Consider the following 22,237-nt stretch of genomic DNA (forward strand, 5'->3'; position numbering starts at 1 on the left):
AACTCAAGAAGAGAACAGGAATGAGGCCAGGCAACAGAGGAGGAGTGCAAATGCGTCACCTGGGACACAATCCAGAGCATCAAAGCCCAGCTGGAGACCAAAGCCAAGGAGGAACAATGTGGTAAGAAAAAAGGGATCCTATGAGTATTCTACTTGTCAAAAAAAGATCAGCGAAAATGTGACTTCATTGATGGATGGGGAAAACAGCTGCTGTCGGGTGTTGTGGAAAAGACACTTCCAGGGATGGGGCAGCCACAGCTTCTCTGTGCTGGGTCACACAAAGGTCTAGGAGTTGGCTTCATCTGTAGAGACAGAGGCTAAAAGAATGTGTTGAGAACTTCAGTTCTTTGGGCACGTTAAAAACATGTGTATAAAGGGCCTCAGCACATGCTGAAAAGATGCTGTAGGCAGCATATGAATCTGCAAGGGATTGACAGGAGCAGAGTGATTCAAAAGTGATAACTCTACACAAAAACATGTCCCAGCCCTGGAGATGACATCCTGCAGAGCTGTCTGTCTCCGCTAACCAGCTTTCTGCCTTTGCTGGAGCTGGTGCCACCCGCCCAGTTTCCTTGCACCTTGCAAAGCCTCCTCATAGTTGGAGCCCCCTGTTCTAACTCATCCTCTTGACCTTTTGTGATTTTCACCCGCCCTAAAGGCACTGTTTTACCCTCAGATCTGTGATCCCCTGGTACTGCAAAGTGCTGCTCAGAAACATGCAGTGGGTTCAGCACCTGGTCTGGACATCTTTGCTTTATGTGCCCTGCTCTAGGTGATCTTCTTTAGCCCTCCTGGAACACGAAGGAGCAAGACAGGAGAAAGTCAATGGATTTACGACAAAGCTGGGTTGACTCATGTTAACCTTCCCTCTGCAATTTATGGCTGTTGCCTAAGGTATGTCCTTAAGTGCCTTGTAGGATCTATTTTAAACAATCTCCAGGGGATTATCTCCTCTGGGGAAAACCTGGCAAAGCATAACAGCATAGGGTGGATTTTGCTGATGCTACACTTTCTTTTGCTTTCCTTTTTTTTGGGTTTTTTTTTTTTTTTTGCAGTCCTCTACTTGTCTGCTTCTTGCTCTCCATCAAACACTCCTCCTCCTACCTTGGTGCTGACAACTGTTTCATATTTCCAGGTTTTTATCTCCCTCCCTGCTGACAACAGGAGCTCGCCTTTCCAAAATGCCTCTTTTTAACCTTCTCTTCAAGTCAGTCCCTTTCAAGAGTGTTCTGAAAGAGCACAGAGGAGGAGAAGGGGAAAATGAGATTTATTCCTCTTTATAGAAACTCCAGCCCAAATTAATGGAAATTATCACAGCAGATAGGTAATAGCAGGCCTATAGCTGACCACAAAGCTAAGACACACTGTTTCCAGTTGCCTTGGATGCTTAACAGCAGGGAACTCTCCTCTGCTGGAGGGGTAATAAGGAAAAGAAGAGTTTAGGCTGTACCAGCTTGTGCATCGCCTGAGAAAAATCTCTGTGTGCTGTGACAGGAGTTTTCCAAGTGGAAAACGGGTGTAGAGTCCCCAGTAGCTCAGGACTCCTCAGACCTGTGCAGTGGCCACTGGGCAGGCTGTGCTGCCCTGGTGCTCGAGCATGGTCTGGTCCTTGTCTGAAGTTGGTTCTCCTAATGTTAGGGAGGTGCAGCCTTTTTGACTTTATAAAGTCATTCTACAACCCCGTCCGGGCGTATTCCTGGCAAAGAACATTGCAGCTCTTGACTTTTCATGCCATACAAAACAAATTGTGTTGTTATTAGTTTGTTGTGGTTTGGAAAGTACCCTGGAGCGACTTGAGGTTGTGCTGAACGAGGCAGGAAACCGTCTGCGAGCCGAGGACTTGTACTTAGCCAGGAAAGAACCTTCTTCTCCGCCGGATGCAGTGAGGATGCCGCAGATCCATGGGCTGCCAAGAGCTGGAGTGACTGCTGTGAGCATCATGGCCCATCTCTTCCCTACTCCTATCCAAAGAACTTCATTCCTATTCCTGGTCTGTTTTAGAAACAGATGCTACCTACTGACGGCTTGAAAACTGAGAATAGTGCAGAACTCCCCCAGACTTGGCTTTCTGACGCTCATTGTGAGCATGTGCTACTGATCCTTCCTTGAATGGGTTCACCTACATCTCTCCAGCATCTCCTCCTACATCTGTCTTGTAACACCTTCTTTTAAGCCAGAAGTCACTTCTGTGTGTAGGTACCTGTGAACAGGGCTGTAGAGTCTCTTAACCATCTCCTCAATGAACAAAACACACTGCACAAAAATACACCAAAAAACTCCTAAAAATATAATAATTAGTCTGTTACTCTGAGTTGTGTTAATTGGGTCTCTCAAAACGGCTGGGCAGTCTGGTGAAATGTCTAAACCAGCCACTTAACCACTGGCCTTTCCACCCTCCACCACGGTACTTCTCTGCTCACCCCACACCTTACCATAGGACCAGCTGCCAGGGTGTGAGGAGTTAATGAGTTTTCTGCACTTTTTGTGTGGTTTTTGTGGGTTTTCTTTTCTTCTGCATATTTGAGCTGAACTTGGAAGTTTCGGGTTCTCTACTGAATTCCATTCCGGAGCCAAAAATTACGGGTTACCCAATGGCCTGTGGTTGCACGGTGATGGTAGAAGACCAGCAACACAATTTGCACTTGAGTGGAAAGGAGATCCTTGATGGGAAGAATGCAGAAAATAGAGGCAGCTGCACCAAAATAACACCAGGCTCGACTTCCACCCCGTAATTAAAGCTGCCTCTGACAGTAGCCCCTTCAAGGAGCACAGCAAGGGTGTCTGGCTCTGTGGTCAAATGGCTTAGCCATGAGCTCTGCCCAGTTTGCAAGAAGGCTGTGTTCAACCTCCCATTGTGGTCCTGCAGCCCTGGGAAAAGTTCTGCCGTTCTCAAATGGGAAAACGGGAAGGAACCTTAACACTCACATGCTTCCGTAAGCTCCTGTGACAAGTACTGATAATGCAAAAATAATAATAATTATTGTTGTTGCTGCAAAACGTGTCTGTGCTGCCAACGCGCAGCAAGTCTGAGGATACTGGAGTTGCTTTCCTGGGCTGGACCTGCGGTTCCTTTTGGTGTCCTCCCCTCCCCAGCACCCTCATCCCTGTCCCTCACCACCTAAACGGTATTTACGCAGCAGCTGGGTGAAGTGTGTGAGTTGGTCCTTGCAACGGTCCACAGCCTGGGACAAAACACCCATCGATGTCAGCTGAAGCCTTCAAGGAGGAGAGACCTTCTAACACCATGGGAGCAAAAGGAACAAGAATAACTCATGTTTTGGGGGCAAGGACAGACCATCATTCATGGAGACGTACTGGTTCAGTACAAAACCATTTCTTAAGAACGATTTATTAAAAAAAAAAAACAAAAAACAAACAAAAAAAAACCCTTCAGCTATACGGTTAATGCTCAGTGCTGGCATCACCAAGATGGTCAGCAGGAACAAACGCTTTGGAGGACATAAATCCAGAAGACTGCAGTGTCCAAAGGTTAATGTGTGTGGACTAACCCACGTGAAGGAGCAAGCTGCACCACTGAGGTGGAGGAGGCAGGGATAGAACAGCATATGGACAGACTCCCACGGCAGTACAGGAGTAGTACATCCCACCCAGAAGATTAGGAAGCAGCCCCATCGTCCATCGCTCCAAGCATCCATCCTTCACAGTTCAAGTGTGGGTTGATTCACATGGCTTCACCTCCCTGGACACATATGGCAATTCACATTTTTGGCATCACACTTTGGATTCTGGGCTCTTTATGGAGTTTCCAGCCAGTTTCTCCTTCTCTGGGTCTGCCTTTGTCTCTGCTGCATTGCTGGCTTCCCTCTCCTGCCGCCTGAGAATCACATACACGGTCACGAAGCACAGGAAAGCACCCACCTCGAAGAAAAACTGGAGACCAAGATACCTGTGGTGTGGAAACACAATAAATCAAGGTAGCAAGGCAGTTCCTATGTGCATCAAGCACCAACACCCAGTGTCCCCAGGCACCCAGCAGATACTGAGCATGAGGATGGGCTCCTTGGGCACGTTCAGCAGCGGGCAAGCAACAGCTGCGAGCCTAGGTCCCAAGAAGGGTGGCAGAAAGAAGAGGCATAGCTAGAAATAGCTGCTTCTCTTTTGGATCTTTGGATCCTGATACCAGGATCGTATCTCGTGGCAAAAAGAATGGAAATAAAAACATGTCGTGGGGTTGAGAGTAAAGAGGTCTTGCTGCAGCTACTGGGCAGGGAGTCGTTTAACGAAGAATTTGCAACAGGGATGGAAGACCACCTACAGCTCCCTTCCAGCTTCCCCACAGTTCATGGCGTGGATTTGGTGTCCTCTGTGTGTCACAGAATCACAGTATGTTTCGGGTTGGAAGGGACCTTCAAGATCACTCAGTTCCAACCCCCCTGCCATGGGCAGGGACACCTTCCACTACACCAGGTTGCCCAAAAGCCTCATCCAACCTGGCCTTGAACACTTCCAGGGATGGGGCAGCCACAGCTTCTCTGGGCAGCCTGTTCCAGTGCCTCATCACCCTCAGAGGGCTGCTCTGTTGGAAGATGAACCCCAGGGTGCAAGGCACCCTGCATGGATCCTGCACCACCTCACAGGCAGATTTGGGGCTGGGGTCACCCCTGCTGCTGCATTGCCTCCATGGAGAAAGCGTCAGGATAGGCTGCTTGTGCCTATGTCGGTGAAATAAGCATCATAGAATAGCCCAGTTTGGAAGGGACATCAGAAGATCATCTGGTCCAATGTTTGTGGGAAAGGGGTCCTAGATGGGATTATCTAGCACCCTGTCCAATTGCATCTTGAAAGCCTCCAGCGATGGGGGACTCCACCACGCCCCTGGGGAGGTTGTTCCAGCGAACCATTGTTCTCACTATAACACAGAGAGTGCTTCTGGAAGTGGACCTCTGTGGTCTCTAGCAGCAAGTTAGCAAGGTCCTTGGAAGGGTTTGTTTTGCGCCAACGACTTTCCCAACCATTCCTGGGCACTGCTGGAAGTTAAGAGGGGCCTGGGGGTTTCAAGTGTCCCTGTTTGCTCGCCATGGCATATACATCAACTTATCCCAAGTCAGAGATGGCCTGATGCCACGTTCTCCAAGATTTCCCTCTGTTCTCTGAGCCCCCGACTGCCCATCCCTACCTTTGCCTGAAGAGGTCATTGTCGTAGTATCTGCAGGCTGCCTTCCTGTCGCACTTCTTCTCCCAGAGGATGCAGGTCGTGTCGATGGCGCTGCCGTACAGAACTGGCCCCGGCATCCACGCTGGAAGCAGAGGGTCAGAGGAGGGTTTGTTATATTATGTGAGCACCTCTGCTGGGACAGACCCAACCCTGGTTGCTTTCCCGTGTCTTAGGGTGGAAAGTGGCTGGAGATGGTCGTCTTTGCTGTGACCCATGAAGCTACTGGTCCTGCACAGCGCACTAAGGGCTAGTTGGGTGTTTGCAAGCCACCAAGATGCAAAATGGTCCTTCTTTCTTATTGCTCTTTGATAAGGGACCCAGGAATGATGCTCACCTCCATGCACTGTGCATGCGTGCTCCTTCCCTTTCCACCACTAGAAAAATAACTAGTGGGATCCCAGGACATGGTTTGCAGCCACCCTGGTCTTCTGGAGGAAAACATGGCAGTATCTGCACGCAGCCAAGGGTTGTCCTCCACTTACTCCCTGCCTTTTTATTTAGGTGTGTAGATGTGCCTTGTCCCCTCCCCACCACGTGCAGCCCCCCAGATCCTGCAAGGCAGCATCTTTGCCTGGCTCAGGACAGGCTTTGATCAGTCTGAAACTCTGAACTAACAGCACTTCTGCAGCCCTGGGGCTGCTCAGGGATGAAATCCCCACGAATCCCCAAGAGCCGCCACGATTTTTCCAGGACGGCACTTCAACACGCTTTAATTTACCTAAAACTCTCAGCAGCATGAACTGTATCCCAACTGCAAACGATTTGTCTTCAGGCTGGATGCTCCTGAAAAAAAAACAAAACGGAAAGCGTGCCCTCTGGCATTTCCTCCCTGGTATCACAGGAAGCCTTATGGCACCTCATCCAAAGAGTCATCCTTCAACCCAACCACCAAGCACCCCAGGCAGCTCCCGTTAGCGTCAGCACAAACGATGATGTTTCATCCATTAGGGCTAGAAGCTTTGTCTTGACCTGCAAAACCTTCCCAACTCTGTAAGAGACAGGGAGGAGCTCAGCTCAGTATTTTTGCTTTTAATTTAAAAAAATCCAGATGGATAAACCAAACAGAAACCAATAGATCTGCTGGCTCTGCCGAACACAAGCAATACAGGGGATGCTTTTAGCAACTGAAAGAGAAAAGCGATTTATCCATTGAGGAAGTGGAGGGGTTTTGAGGTGGGATGTCCTGGTGTGTATTTTGGTGGCACCTTAGTTTTCTGAAATAAATATTTCAGGCTGTGGTTCCTGCAGCAGGAAATATGTTGTGGGTCACACATGGAAGATGACTGGGTGGCAAAGGGCTCCCCCCAGGGTCATCCCACCTCAGGGAATTCAGCTTCCCTTTCCTCTCTGCATGCCTGTTGTATGTGTAGCTCCCTCATGGCATAAAAGGTGATTTAATAACATCTGGGAGTCAAGGTAAAAACAATATTTAACCACAGTTTTTCCCTAAAAAGCAACTGTTCTGAGTGCTTTGACCACAATATGCTTGGAAATATCATTTATAAACTAATACAGAGATTTCTCCATGGCTTTCCTCTCTCTCCCAGCACAGCCCCAGCCTCAGCCTCTCCTGCCCATCCCAGGCTCCAGCCCCACCAGCCCAGGGCTTGTGTCAAGGCCAACATTTCCAAGGATGCGTGAAACTGGAGTCCTAATTGCTTCTCAGCACTGGGAAGGGAGGCTGTGTTCAAGCCAGATCCATCAGAAGGAAAGAAGGTAATTAAACTTCTTTACTAAACAGGGAGCTGCATTAAAAAGTACTGCCGTGCTAAATTAATTAATGGTGCATCTCATTATTGAGGTGTCAGCCGTGGGTGGGGAGAAGGAAAGGGGTGGCTGCTGCATCTGAAGGTTGTGCTGAGACCACAGATGGGGGGTGCTGAAGGCAATGTGGGGTTCCTGCAAGCCCCAGGGCCTCATGGGTGGGTGGAGGTGCCGTGGGTGCCTGGCTCAGTGTGACATCCACCAACCTACCGGCTGTTCCTTGCCTGAGCCTGTTGGTGGACACCACGTTGCTGGCAAGAGCAATTGGCCATGCAGCACTGGTGGCTCCATGATAAATCCTCCAGCAGCCCGAAATCTCTACTTGCTACTCAACTCCCTAGGGCATTCAGCAGCAACAGCCAAGGAGACCTTGGAAGAGCCTTTGCAGTCTCAGGGCAGCAGGAGCTCTGTTAGCACAGGGTCTCCAAGAGAAGTCCTGAAGGTCTCCCCTGCTTCAACATATGAGACTGGAGACGTTCCATGTTTCTGTCCTGCTCAGACATGCTGGGTGAAGACCCAGCTTTGCTAGCAAAGCACAGCCTGCTCCTGAGACAGACATAGCTTAGAAGATGGACAACCACATGCACTGCCAGATGACAGGAGCAGGGAAACTCTGCTCACCATTCCATGCACCAACACGTGCAAAAACCACGTAAAAGCAATCAGAGGACTGGGCACGAGGTGCAATACAGGGCTGATTTAATCCTCCAGTCCTTCAGCTGGAGAAAACCTTCCGCCACCATCCAAGGACCCTTTGGTTTTCCAAACACAACCTCTGGATGCCTGTTCTGCTGTGCTTAAAGGAGGGGTTGCACCTAGACCATGGCCAACCCAGTCTGCTCACCTGAGGATGAGCATGAAGGACGGCGTGTGGGATGTGCTGGCTAGGATTCCCGCCAGGCAGGACAGGACCACAAAGGGTAGGAAGAGGTGGGAGCAGCCGGTGCCGCAGGTCCCGGGCTTGGCAAATCCCGCGAGCCCGTTTTCGGAGATGCAGCTGCAGCTGGTGTAGTTCTGCAAAGAGGAGAAAAAACCCAGAGGATGGTCATCTGCTCAAGGCTATGGAGATACCAGGGATAGCTGCCAGCTGTCATAGGGAGGGAGGGTGATTAGGTTTTGTCTGTAAACAGTTAGCAGTAATTAGCACTCAACACTTCAAGGAGCAGGAGAGGAAAAAAAGAAACATATGTGATAAAGTTGGCTGGAGATAAACTGAGTGGATGAAGGAATACATTTTCCCATCCTTGTTTCCAGCCTCCAACATGCTGCCATCTCTGAAAGGAGGTTCCTGTCCCACCAGGTCCCATCGGCATAGAATCACAGAACGGTTTGGGTCGGAAGGGACCTCAAAGATCATAGAATCATAGAATCATAGAATGTTTAGGGCTGGAAGGGACCTTCAAAGGTCATCTAGTCCAACGCCCCTGCAAGGAACAGGGATATCTCCAACTAGATCAGGTTGCTCAGGGCCTCGTCCAACCTGGCCTTGAACGTCTCCAGGGATGGAGCATCCACCACCTCTCTGGGCAACCTGTTCCAGTGTTCTACAACTCTCATGGTAAAAAATTTTTTCCTAATATCCCATCTGAATCTACCTCCCTCTATTTTAAAACCATTACCCCTTGTCCTATCACAACTGGCCCTCCCGAATAGCCTCTCCCCATCTTTCCTGTAGGCCCCCTTGAGGTACTGGAGATCATCCAGTTCCAACCTGCTGCCATGGGCAGGGACACTTTCCACTACACCAGGTTGCTCAAAGCCTCATCCAACCTGGCCTTGAACACTGCCAGGGATGGGGCAGCCACAGCTTCTCTGGGCAACCTGTGCCAGTGCCTCACCACTCTCTGAGTGAAAAATTTCTTCCTTGGATCCCATCGGAATCTCCCCTCTTTCAGTTTAAATCCATTGCCTCTTGTCCTATCACTATATGCCCTTGTCAAAAGTCCCTCTCCAGCTTTCCTGTAGCTCCTTTAGGTACTGGAAAGCTGCTATAAGATCACCCCGGAGCATTCTCTTCTCCAGGTTGAACAGCCCCAGCTCTCTCAGGTTGCACAGGTTTATTATTATGCACAGGTTTATTTCAACGCTGTGGTTTGTCGGGTGAGTGTGTTGGCATCCTCCATAAATCTGGACCCTTGGCGTGGAAAAAAACTCATCCACAGCTGATAAAACATTCAAGTCTGATGTGAGCTTACTGGCCTATCTTCAATCTTTTGGAGGAAATCCCCAGAGGAGCAGCCTGGGCTCCATCACCTGTACCCAGCTTGTCTCCTGCTGTGAGACCCTTCATCCAGGAGCTACGTGTTGAGCAGAGCTGCCAATCAAAGTCAAAGCCCAAGCTCAGGGGAGTATTAAATCAGAAAACACTCGCTAGGGGAAAATGCAAAACCTCACCTTTGAGAGAGGGTCATAAATATCCAGCTCAGAGTGAGAAAAAGGAAAGATGCCCTGGGGCAAGCAATATGGATTTTTTATTTTTCTCCAAATTTTAGTCATAATTCTTTTTTTTTTACAAGAAACCTCATTATTTTGGAAAAGACCTTTAAATAAAATGAGCATGATCTCAGAGTTGCTGGAGGGGGACAGATTCCCAGCGAGATGCCAGTTTGCAGAAGGGTGCTCCCAGGGGCAGGAGCACCCCAGGGTCTCCCAAATCCCTGTTCCCACATCAGTGCCTGGGGAAGTGCCCTATCCCTGGAAGTGTCCAAGGCCAGGTTGGATGAGGCTTTGAGCGACCTGGTGTAGTGGAGGGTGTCCCTGCCCAGGGCAGGGGGTTGGAACTGGATGATCTTTGAGGTCCCTTCCAACCCAAACCATTCTGTGATTCTATGAAATTCATCATCTGGGCTCCTTCTGCAGCCATGAGGGAGAGGTGAGTCTTCAGAGGACCCATCACAGATAAGTGCCTATGGTAGCTGAGATGAATTTGGGCCAAAGCAGTTAACAAACATGCAATCAGATAAATGAAAACTTGCTCCATCTCTGCGACTGCCACCTTTTACAGAGAATCAGTCATGATATTCAGGGGACTCGCACAAAGCCAAATGGAGACAAAGGGCTGGAGATGCGAGCGATGGAGGCACAAGACAGGGCTCTGTCCCTTTTATTCAAAACCTCAGAGGATTTTAGAGCAGGGAGCATGACCCCTGGCTGCAAAAACCTCTGAGCAGAGAAGGCAAGCCACAAAGCCACCGGTGGCCCATCTCCATGAGATGCATCGTCACGAGGCTGACACAGCACCAGGGCTGGGAAAAACCACCCGGTGAAGCTGGGAGAGGAGACTGACCAACAGCAGCCCTGAAACCAGGGCTGTGGTTTCTGGGCAGGGACAGTCAGTCGGTTGGCACGTGTCCACCCCCGGGTTTTTCAGGGTCGTGCATCAAACATCCCCAAGAGCACCACTTAGCAACTGTTTTCTTAAGAGAGAAAGCTGCTCCCATCAAACTCTGCCTGATGCTGTCTTATTTTTTCTTTTTTTTTCCCCAGCTGGGACCTTCCTATACCCTAAATTTTGGGGTGTGTACAGACCAGCTCGGATCTGACCCAGACAGCAGCAGAGGGATGTCCCTGCTCCCACCTTGGCCATTGCACGGTGAGAGCAGAGCGGTGCTTGGACACCCAGGACCCCCATGGCACGGAGATTCGTGCCGTCCCCGTGGCCACCTCGCTTCGACGGGGCACGCTGGACCTGAACAAACAGCAAAGAACTAAAATGTTGTCACTGCAGGGTCTTGCTTTCAGGCAAAGTTTGCAGGGTCCTGCTGTTGTGTTTTTGAGCACAAAATTGCAGGTTTTCCTGCACACTGGGAGGGTTTCTAGAATCCCAGGTGTTTGGGACATGGAAAGGGGTAGGCAGCAGGTCCCTGCACTGGCAAAAACAGCGAGAGAAGTGCAATACAGCAGACAAAGCAGGAGCTGGAGGAATGCAATAAAATGCAATCATTTCATTTTTCCTTTCCTGCAACAGGTAATACCCAACAGCAGAGGCTGCTCTGTGGACACCTGAGCTTGGCTCCTAGTCCAGGATGACCCAGGATCAGAAATCAGCATCTGTGCCCACATGACCGTGTGCCATGAGCTCCTCCGACCCAGAGGGAGATGCGACGTCCTCTGGCTGCTGCACGCTGGCATGTGGCTTGGCATTTATAACAACGTGCTGAGGTACAGTCCCTGTGCAGAAGAAGCTCTCAGACAACTCAAATGGGGTCATGATGCATCAATAGATGGAGAGGAGATCCAGCAAATTATCCAAGGATGAGAGGAAGAGCTAATGCTGGCTTTACCAAGCAGCGTTTGCATGGCACCATCAAGGGAGCCCTGATTTTGTTGTAGTGTGTGGCTACACGTAATTATACGTATAACGAACGTAGGAGTGGGTCAGGCTCAGGAGCACAGGATGTCAAAGGGCTGGGGGCATCTTTGAGGAGGAAGAAGCAGTTGAGAAGGATCCGCTGCACAAAAGGCAGGCACAGGGATGCAGAAAAGCACTTTTGGGACTAAGCTCTGACAGAAAACATAATTGCTATTAAAATGAAGTGTTGTTAATTAACAAAATGCTGCTAAATGTCGGTGCCATGCTGCCATTATATCCTGTGCCAAGAACACAACGGAAAACTACTCACCCTGTATGGATTGCTCACATTTTTCAGACAGGTATTTGAATTGGCAAAGATTTCCTTTTTATTTATTTGTTGAACTGTATTGTCTGGAGACCCACGAGAAAATTGGCACTGGGAAAACCCAGCCCTAGCAGGCTTTTGGTGGCAGGCAGGGAGCAGCAGAGGAAAGAGAAGCACACGGCAGCAAAATAACCTGCTCAGGTCTGCAAACAAAGGGAAATCCAAGAGCAAATCCCATTTCTCCAGCCCCCACATTGGGACTCTCCCACTAAATTATCCTCTCATGCAGACACTTAGTTTGGCAACTGGTACTTATGGAGAGGATGCACATGGCAACTAGATGGTGACTTTTTAACCTGAAAATCTGCAGGCTGAAAGGTGGAATAGCATTGCTCTAATGAGGCCCTCCCAGAGCATTCGGTGAAGGTCTGCAAATGTCAGAGCTGTGTGTACTGGGGCGATGGTCCCTCCGGGCTTGGCTTGCCCAGAGCACACAGAGTTGCCCCCTGAGTCCCCAAAAGCAGGATCTGCCTTCTCTCTCTTCATCCCTATACATGATCTATAGATGCAGCACAGCTGAAACCAGCTATATGGTGGAAACACCCAGGCTGCTTCTGCAGTTGGTTCAATATCAGTTGAATATTCACAGCTGGCATTTGCCTCCGCTCTGCAGGAGGCCAGTTTGGACCAGTTACAGTTTTGCATTTTGCTTCAATCAAAAAACAAATACATAGTTTGTTCATTTTAGGCTTTGAGCAGTCAAGCCCAAGCAAATACTATTGGGTGAGCAGCCTGGGTGATACTCGCTGCAAGACATCGAGGTATGTGACAATGCACACCATCTGCAAGGACATTTTGCCTTCACCACCCTACAAAAATGGAAACACTCAGACTCCATCCAGTTTCAGAGAACTTTCAGGCACATGATGCCTAAATTGAAAGCCTGGTGACAATAGGTTCCTATTCAAGGAGCAATTCACAGCAGGAGCCTGGAAGTGGATTGACTCACTCCATGGAGAAAGCAACCCTCGACTACAAGAACCATCCATGGACCTTTTACAAGGGTATATAGTGATAAGACACAGAGCAATGGCTTTAAACTGAAAGAGGGGAGATTTCGATGGGATCTAAGGAAGAAATTCTTCCCTCTGAGGGTGCTGAGGCACTGGCACAGGTTGCCCAGAGAAGCTGTGGCTGCCCCATCCCTGGCAGTGTTCCAGGCCAGGCTGGATGGGGCTTTGGGCAACCTGGTGTAGTGGAGGGTGTCCCTGCCCATGGCAGGGGGTTGGGACTGGATGATCTTGAAGGTCCCTTCCAACTCAAACCATTCTATGATTCTATGATTCTATAATTCTATGATTCTATGACTTAAGGTCATGCTGTGATTAGCCCTTCCCATACTGCACGTCCTCCTGTCCCACCACAGGAAACACAGCTAAGAAAGGTGACCTTGTTGGTCATCGTTTAGGTGGGAAGGGAAAGCAGAAGGTCCTTGCATCATCCACGCAAAAAGTCCACTCAAGCTGCTGGGTAGCAAGGGAGATATTGAAGCTAGGGTTTCCTGGAGCAAAACCTGACCTGGGGTGGAGCAGTGGATGGGGAAGAACACCTTGATATCCTAAAAGGCTGGATACCTAAAAGGTTTCTGCTTGCTGCCTTGGCCAAGGACCTTTACTGGAGAGTTATACTGGAGAGTGCTGAGAGACATCATCTACAAGGAGTTTTCCTGGGACATTCTCAACCTTCCCCTGCTCATCCCACAGGGTCACGGAGAGCTTGTCCAACACTAACGAACATCAGAAAACTCAATTGCCAGATATGAGCCCTGCATCGGTCATCCCTCATCAGCCATCGCCAGCCAGGACTCCGGCACAGCGGGAATGACTCACCAGGACTGAGTTGTCATCTGCGTTGATATTCACGACTCGGCAGCCGGCGGAACAGGGTGAGATGTATTCAACAGCGTTGGAGCCACAGATGGGGTTATAGACTTTCTCGGGGCAGTTACACCGGAGGTGGCACTCCAAGGTGTGGTGTCCAAATTCAGAGCTACAGCAGGAAGGAAATCTTGATTAAACATCATTAATACGCATCTTATCTAGAAAACACACTGCATGTATGTTGAGATTAGTAAAGAAACACTCAATTGCTTAAAAAAACTTCCCTGTGTGTAAGTGAGGACCCACAGAAATTCCGCTATAACCCCTCCAAGCCTTTGCTCTGCCTGGGCAAAGCATCCTGACCACGAATGGTCGAGGGAGTCACCCACTTCCTTCATTTTTGGCCCCAAACATGAGGTCTTGGGGTAGTGCAACACCATGCTGTGGGAGGTGGTGAGCTTCCCATCGAGGGCTCGGGCCACCTTCCGCTGAGACCACGGGAGGCTGAACATGTGAATTTGCAGCAACTTGGATCAAGCCTTGAGAGAAGACAAGAAGGTCCTGCCCGCGTTTAGCTGCGTAGGGAAGCAGCCACGGCTTTGAAGGCATGATCCCAGGGCTGGCCCCTGCCTAAATTATTTGCCTGTGAGTAATGCCCTGCACTTTCCAAGATGAAACTTTAATCTTGCCCTGTCTGTGCCAAAAACACGTTCACTTTGGGTTTCACCACTGGTCAATGAAGTTAGAAGGAGCAATGACACAGCAGATTCAGTGTTTATTCACAAAAGCATTAATTTCTCACCTCATTTTGTCACCATTAACTCTTTTCTCAAGTGGGAATAAACCCATTTCTGGTTATTCTGCTTAACTTCCCTCTCCACTCCAAGGAGTCCAGCTGGAGATGGGGGGTACCCACCGCCCATGCCCAGCCTAGCTGGAGCTGTCAGTACCTCTCGCTGTAGGTAACACCCGCGACCTTCTGCGTGGGGCAGCCGAGGAAGAGGAGGGGAAAAGCCAGGAGCAGGCAGAGGAACATGCCGAGGACACACATGGCGCTGCATTGCCTCAAGGACATCTGGAACCTCTTCAGGATGGCACCACCCACCACAATCCCGACCATCGCCCCAGGGATGTTCACAGCACCTAGGGAAAGGCAGGTCCTTGTTTTCCATCCTCTGAGCCGTACCAGTCCCTTCGTTACAGCGAAAGCCCGGAGGGTTTGTGGTTGGGTTCTTGTTTTCCAGCATCAGTGATCGGGAGGGCACCAAGGTTTTTGCAGGGACTGGTGGAACAATGCTAAGAAAGAGCAGCTTTGATAAAAGAGTAGGATCCCACCGCAAACTGGCTGTCTTATGTATCCATGCATGGAAGGTGCAAGGACCAGTGAAAATCTATGCTTCTCCCAGCAAATGTGGTTTTTCAGTGCAGATCGCTGAGGACAGTGGATATTTAATTTCTGCATAACGCAGTAATGAGGATATTTAATTTCTGCACAACGAGAGAGGAGAGGATATTTGAATTCTGCATAACGCAGTAATTTGCCCACTTCTGTCGCCATCACTGCAAAACCGTGAAGGTTTCCATGACAGACTCAGCTTTTTGCAAAACCCACCTTTGTAACGGGCTACCAAAGTGCAGGTACAGAAGTGCAATCTGTTTAACTCAACAAAGAATCAACAGAGGGGTTGCCTTCGGCTCCCCCACTTTTGGACACCCACTTTCTGGGGTCCCCAGCACAAGAAGGACATGGAGCTGTTGGAGCAGGTCCAGAGGAGGCCATAAAAATGATCCGAGGGCTGGAGCACCTCTGCTCTGGAGACAGGCTGAGAGAGTTGGGGCTGTTCCGCCTGGAGAAGAGAAGGCTCCGGGGAGACCTTCCAGCACCTCCCAGTACCTAAACGGCTACAGGAAAGCTGGAGAGGGGCTTTGGACAAGGGTGTGGAGTGACAGGACACGGAGCAATGGCTTTGAACTGGAAGAGGGGAGATTTTGATGGGATCTAAGGAAGAAATTCTTCCCTCTGAGGGTGGTGAGGCACTGGCACAGGTTGCCCAGAGAAGCTGTGGCTGCCCCATCCCTGGAAGTGTTCAAGGCCAGGTTGGATGAGGCTTTGAGCAAGTAGTGGAAGGTGTCCCTGCCCATGGCAGGGGGGTTGGAACTGGATGATCTTGAGCCCTTCCAACCCAAACCATTCTGTGATTCTATGAATACCCACACAAGGAAGGGATTTCCACCTACAGGAAGCTTTTTGATCTAACAGAAAAAGGCAAAGCAAGATTCAGTAGCTGGGAACAAAAGCTGGATAAAAATTTGGGCAAGAAATACGGTGCACGTCTCTAACAGAGCGGGTAAATCAAGCCTGGGAACAACTCAGCAGAGCACATCAGTGGAGGACACCACTGCTTCAGCATTTAACCTTTCTGCCTGTGTTCAGCCTGGGTTGCTGGGCTGTGCCAGTCTGCTCTGCTCGCTCTCTTCTGGTTTATTTGCCGCAGGCTTCAGAAGACTCTTTCTCTGAGGACGCACGCTGTTTGTTCAAAAATACATTTAAAGCACTTCTGCGCCTGGATGTCTGAACTCTCCAACTGATCATAGGAGAAGGTGTCTATTCTTCATATTTTTACTGCCATGAGAAGATCGCACAGGGAGACCTTAGCCCCGAGCAGAACGTTCTGGATATTACAACACAAGCGAAAGCAGTCTCATCTCATGAGCACATATCCTGCTCAACACTTACTCCTTTCCTTCCCAACAATACCCACAGCAAGCAATTAGCCCAACTGTTACAAGCAATTAGCCCAACTGTTACAAGCAATTAGCCCACCCTTTACAAGCAATTAGTCTAACTACAGTAAACATTTTGAAGAGTTCAGACACGTTTATGACACCAGCCTGGTCTCTTGCTGCAAAGTATCTTCAAAATGCATGCATGTATTTCTGCAGTTTTTAATATTATTTACTATCTACTTCGTTAAAGGCACTTAAACTGATGATCGATGTAAAGTAATTCCTACCACGGAAACATGCTCAATTCATATCTGATGTTTCTTTGCTCCTTTGATGCAATGAGTTGGTCTCCTCTCCAGCTCCAGAGGAAGAGATGCTTGTTAACAGTCTCTAGATTATTTTCTAAGAGGTGCTCAAAGCTGGCAAGCCTTGACAGCCACACTTACCGATGATCATGTTGGCCAAGGACGCTGTGAGGGAGAACTGTCTCTCCAGAAACTTCCCCATGAACGTTGCTAAACCAGCAACCATGGCAGAGAGGTTGACCTGAGCCAAGACCACCAGCAGGTAGACGGGATGACGCAGGTTCCTCAACAGGACCAGAGGAAAATCTGAAAGGACAAGGGGAAAGCTGTTGCATGGAGAGGAGGTGTGCAGCACAATATTAATCCACAGAAAGTGGCAAAACCTTGAGCTTTCCTACATTTTTGTGCAGAATTAACTCTTTAGGAGTAGTGAGCTCTTCCAAACATTTCCTTTACAAAAGGGCACAGTGTGTGCTTTCAGGGTTTATCGTTTCAGGGCTTGACTGCGTGACCATTTGGATATTAAAAAGTCAGGATGAATCATCAGGACATTGCAGAAATTGAACACCTGAAAATTGCAATATAAGGTGAGAGAGGGAAGCCGATGATCCCTCATCCCACCTTCCTCAGGAATCAGCCGTGGGACGGCTGAATCAATGACAGAACTTAGTTGTTGCAAAAGATGAAGCAGAAATGTTTTTAGTTCAAAGAATGTCCAGCCTCAAAGTGAGCATCAGAAGAGCGCAGCTCCTCTCTGCACACGTGCCATTCCTGCCCAGCTCACCTCCGTATCTGTTAATCCTTCTGATTTGTTCCTAAGGTGGGCCACACTTGATTTCTGCAGAAGCCCATACAGTTGAGACTGGGAACTGCTCTAGACACATATGTTCCCACAGGCAGCTTGTAAAGGGCCTGTGCCAGCCCAGTGGGAAACTCTTGGAGGCGAGAGGAGAGGAGAGGAGAGGAGAGGAGAGGAGAGGAGAGGAGAGGAGAGGAGAGGGAGAGGAGAGGAGAGGAGAAGGAGAGAGAGGAGAGGAGAGGAGAGGAGAGGAGAGGAAGGAAGAGGAGAGGAGAGGAGAGGAGAGGAGGAGGAAGAGGAGAGGAGAGGAGAGGAGGAGGAGAGGAGAGGAGAGGAGAGGAGAGGAGAGGAGAGGGAGGAGAGAGAGGAGAGGAGGAGGAGAGGAGAGGAGAGAGAGGAGAGGGAGAGTAAGGAGAGGAGAGGAGAGGAGAGGAGAGGAAGAGGAGAAGGAGAGGGAGAGGAGAGGAGGGAGGAGGAGGAGGAGAGGAGGAGAGGAGAGAAGGAAGAGAGAGAAGAGAAAGAGAAGAGAAGAAAGAGAAGAGAAGAGAAGAAAAGAGAAGAGAAGAGAAGAGAAGAGAAGAGAAGAGAAGAGAAGAGAAGAGAAGAGAAGAGAGGAAGAGAAGAGGAAGAGAAAGAAGAAGAGAGAAGAGAAGAGAAGAGAAGAGAAAGAGAAGAGAAGAGAAGAGGGGAAGGGGAAGGGAAGAGAAGGGGAAGAGAAGAGAAGGGAAGGGAAGGGAAGGGGAGAAAAGAGAAGAGAAGATAGAGAAGAAGGAAGAGAAGAGAAGAGAAGAGAAGAGAAAGAAGAGAAGAGAAGAGAAGAGAAGGAAGAGAAGAGAAGAGAAGAGAAGAGGGAAGAGAAGAGAAGGAAGAGAAGAAGAGAAGAGAAGAGAAGAGAAGAGAGAGAAGAGAAGAGAAGAGAAGAGAAGAGAAGAGAAGAGAAGAGAAGAGAAGAAGAGAGAAGAGAAGAGAAGAGAGGAGAGGAGAGGTTTTCCAGTTGGAAGTGACCTACAATGGTCTAGTCCAACTGCCTGACCACTTCAGGGCTGACCAAAAGCTAAAGTAAACTCTAAACGAAGTATCTTCACCCAAGAAAACTGATATCTCACATCAACACTTGGGTGATGTACTGAAGCGATCCTGACATCTGCTAATGCAGAGGACAAATCTGCCATCTTCTGCAGTGGTACCTCCTGCCAGGTTCCTCTTCAGAGCCACCAGGGTCTTATGATGCCTTAAGAGAAATGCAAGTGGCTCTGCGACAGTTTTTCAGCTTCAGCTGAACCTCTGCAAATATTGTCTGCATCTCCTGCCTTCAACGGGTGGACTGAATCAGGATGGCTGAGAGCAACACGGAAACCTGCATGTCCTTCCCCCACTGCCCATGGGCTGAGGGCTGCAGCCTTGGGTTATTACAGGAGCCCCTACAAACACACACGGCCCGAGTAAACATGGCTTCTGTTCCTTTCCCTGAAGCTTTCTGGCAAGGCTTCTGCAAAAACAAGTAAGAAAGTAGCTAGGAAATCATTAAAAGTTAATTTATTTCTTTGCTGCGGTTGCAATTTCAATGTCCTTTTTGTTTCAATCATAAAAATGTGGGTTTTGATTAGAGGCAAGAAACACTCCAGCAAATTCCCCTGTGGCTGAACCCGTACTGCTTGAGACAAAGCCATCTTCAGCTCGCTCAGCAATGACAGCTGCCCCCGCTCCCCGCGCCAAGGGAATCGGGATGCCCGGTGCTGACATCCACCAGCTGGGAGGCTGTGGTTCTCCAGCCTGGACTGACTTCTCCTTCGTGCACATCCCAAACCCACTTTCTGCTCATGCCTTTGGCTCCCCCTCAACCATCGCCTTCCCCCCCCCCCGCGCTCTTCGCAAGCAAAGGGCGTGTATGAGGGCGACTTCCACACAAACAGATGATGAGTTTCCCAGATGAGGGCTCTGAAAGCCAATATGCTGAAGCAGAGATAAGGAATTAGCAGGGAGGATTAATGCAAGGGCCTGCCGTAATTTAGCGGCGTTAATTCTTAGCAGCTCGCAAACAATTGGGACAATCTTTACATCTGCTCCAGCACGGAGGCGCTGGGAGCCTGCGGCAGGGAGAACTATCTGGTGCTTGTTTGGAGCTGCACCAAGCTGTGTGTTTGTTTTAGCTGTCACAAAAAGTTATGTGAAGAGCAAAGGTTCCACCGTGGTTGGGAAAGGGTCCGCCATAGACGAAGGCAAAGCTCTCATCCGTGGGAGGATTGCATCTCCAGCTCAGTGCTCTGCTCTCAGGGTTAGGCAAGCAGCTAAAGACATTGGGGAGCAGCAAACTCAGGACACTAGAGAGGGTTCAAGCGTGCAAGGCAAGTTCAAGGACCCTGAAATGCTGACACGCTGGAGAGCTGGGAGGTCAGCAGTCAACTGGAGAGGGAACGAGCTGCGATGGTATGTCTGCGCTAGACCAAGGTGAACCTCAGCGAAGGGAGGTGGTTTTGCTCTTAAGCATCAATAGAGGTCTTGCTTTTTGAAGCACATTCCTGCCTAGTTTACATACCAGAATATCTTGGACATATTGTAAACCTCATATGAACGTATAACGTATGAAACCTCAACTTGCTTGCTGAAAGATCTCCCGAGAGCTAATCCAGCCTTTTCTGGGAGGTAGTGGGCATCTTCCAGCGAAAAGATTTATATTCCCTGGAATATTTCGGTCTTTTCAATCAAACTACACCCCCTCTGCCACTGCAGATCAGAGCTATAAAGCTACAACAGTGAGCAGGTCTCCTCCTCCATGGTGGGAGGCAGCAAGGTTGCTGTCCTCTGCAATCACCGTATCATTACTAATTCCATCTTCCCTACAGCTGCAGAGAGAAAGCTGGGCAGATACTAAAAGCAAGTGGAAACTTTAAAATAATAATTAAAAAACATCCTTGAAACCATCTTTAGGCACCGTAGAGAAACAAACAAGTCACAAGCCCCGTGTTTTAATTGCTCTGACGATCACCTTTAATGAATTAATTCTCAGTATGTGCAACAGAAGCTGCACATCCTCCCAGGTGTTTTCAACAGAAGCCTAGAAATTAGCAATGGAAATGACTTCAGGCTCGCCAAATCCTACTTTTTTGATTACCGTGAGCGGGTCCAACGCCAGCAGAAGGAGCACTCTGTGAGTACGAGGAGCAGGGCGCGACCCAATGTCACGCAGAGCATTTGTGCAAGAGCCAAGATCGCTCCCCACAGTGCTTTGACTTCCCTACTTTTGAATAACTCCAGCGAGCGAGCGGAGCCTGCTCCCTTCTTGGGTAATTGACCTCATTGTTTGGAAGCCTCCCCAGTGCTTTGCCTGGGTATTTATCCTGTACGCAGCTCCATCCTGTTATTGCCGACGGTGGATGGAAAAGCTCTTCCTGTCCTTGAGGCAGAGCTCCCAGGGCTTTGCAGGCTGCTCTCTGCTCATCACACCTTGCCCCAGAAAGATTCAAAAGTAAGGTGGCTTTCAGAGAAACCGAGGACACAGAGCACCTCATGGGACAGGCTCTAACCCATCCTCTTTTTGTTCCCGACAAAGCAAAACGGCAAAAATTCCCGCACGCCTTGTTTTGCTCTCGGTTATCTGCGTGTGCACTGAAGCAACGGAACAAATGACAAAATGCATTTCCTTCTCCACCATCACGCTTTGGTTTTGCATCATTTAAGCTGAAACAAGTGACTAAACAGCATTTCTGAACATCTTTCTCCTTCGGGTCGGCTCAGTAACTTAAGGCTTGCCTCTGCCAAGCCCTTAGGAAAATGATGAGCCCTTAAAGGTACTCCTCGGTCTCATTCTGCACAAGGAGCAGCCTCAAGCCCTTTGCTGAATCACAGCCTGAACCAATAGTGTCTTTCTCACCTGGAGTTTCCCCAGGTTTGGGCCAGGTTTGGAGCAGGAGCTGCATTTTCCCCATCCACCAGGGAAAGCTGTCCCTGTTCCCTCCAGCTGACAAGCAAAGGGACACTTCCCAGCGGGAGATGCTGCCTTCCTCCCGGTCAAAGCGTTCCTGGTCCCAGGTTGAGTTTGCAGCCGTCCCGCATGGGTGGCCCATGTGAAAGTATGAGGCCAGTTGGCAAAATGCTTTAATGCCAGCGATGAGCCAACTCCAAGTGTTGACTCAATTGACTCCAAGCGTGTTGTCTGGGCAGACCCGAGGCCGATGGTACAAAGTACTTTCTAACTGAAAGTGGGTGAAGATCTGCAGATGGGCCAAATGGCAAAGCATGGCCCTAATTTCCAGGGACATTTGTAGATCTGGCCTTTAGGGACATGGTTTAGTGGTGGACTTGGCAGTGTTAAGTTTGTGGTAGGACTTGATGATCTTAAAGGCCTTTTCCAACCTGAATGATTTTGTGATTCTGTGATTCTGTGATTTTGCAACCTACTTGGGGTATTCAAACACCTCAAGTGTGTTCAGACACCTCATCCAGAGGGAGAGCTCTGTCTTATGAGGGATGCAGGAGGAACAGGACTGAAATACACGGAATCTGAGATCTTGTGCGGTCCTTGTTTGATCCAGTCCTTGCCAGCATCCTAATTCTTTCCTTCATCCCACTCCAAAGAAGGGACCAATAGCCATTTGTGGCCTCCATCCCACCCCAAAGATGAGACCCATAGCCATCAGCGACCTTCATCCCACCCTAAACATGGGACCCACAGCTTTCAGCAAACAGGAAACCCATAGCTATCAACGTTGGGCAGGTCTGGGGCTGCTTGTCCCAAGGACAGCACCAAAGTACCAGGCAGCTCTGGGAAGGTGACCATCTGTAAAAACTCCCCTTGGGATACAGATGGACCAGCAAGCAGATGATTTCCAATCCACTTCTTGCCAATAGCCATCAGAGAAGTTGTGGCTGCCCCATCCCTGGAAGTGTCCAAGGCCAGGTTGGACGAGGCTTAGAGCAACCTGGTCTAGTGGAGGATTGCTATTTCTCTTGTAAGATATTGTAGGAAT

At 49.3% G+C, this 22,237-nt stretch overlaps 1 protein-coding gene across 1 annotated transcript in view; it reads right to left on the reverse strand.

The window, feature by feature from the left end:
* Positions 1 to 3,732: 3,732 nt before the first annotated feature.
* SLCO2B1 (solute carrier organic anion transporter family member 2B1) overlaps positions 3,733 to 22,237 on the reverse strand; it is an 82,662-nt gene continuing 64,157 nt past the window's right edge. The window contains exons 8-14 of the mRNA XM_086616437.1: positions 16,613 to 16,777; positions 14,390 to 14,582; positions 13,449 to 13,608; positions 7,785 to 7,954; positions 5,895 to 5,959; positions 5,138 to 5,258; positions 3,733 to 3,907 (exon numbers count right to left, since the gene is read on the reverse strand). Coding sequence (XP_086472563.1) covers positions 3,733 to 3,907; positions 5,138 to 5,258; positions 5,895 to 5,959; positions 7,785 to 7,954; positions 13,449 to 13,608; positions 14,390 to 14,582; positions 16,613 to 16,777 — 1,049 coding nt within the window. The remainder of the gene's footprint in view (positions 3,908 to 5,137; positions 5,259 to 5,894; positions 5,960 to 7,784; positions 7,955 to 13,448; positions 13,609 to 14,389; positions 14,583 to 16,612; positions 16,778 to 22,237) is intronic.

This window comes from Tauraco erythrolophus, chromosome 1 (genome assembly GCF_009769465.1).
Source record: "Tauraco erythrolophus isolate bTauEry1 chromosome 1, bTauEry1.pri, whole genome shotgun sequence".
Classification (NCBI taxonomy): domain Eukaryota; kingdom Metazoa; phylum Chordata; class Aves; order Musophagiformes; family Musophagidae; genus Tauraco; species Tauraco erythrolophus.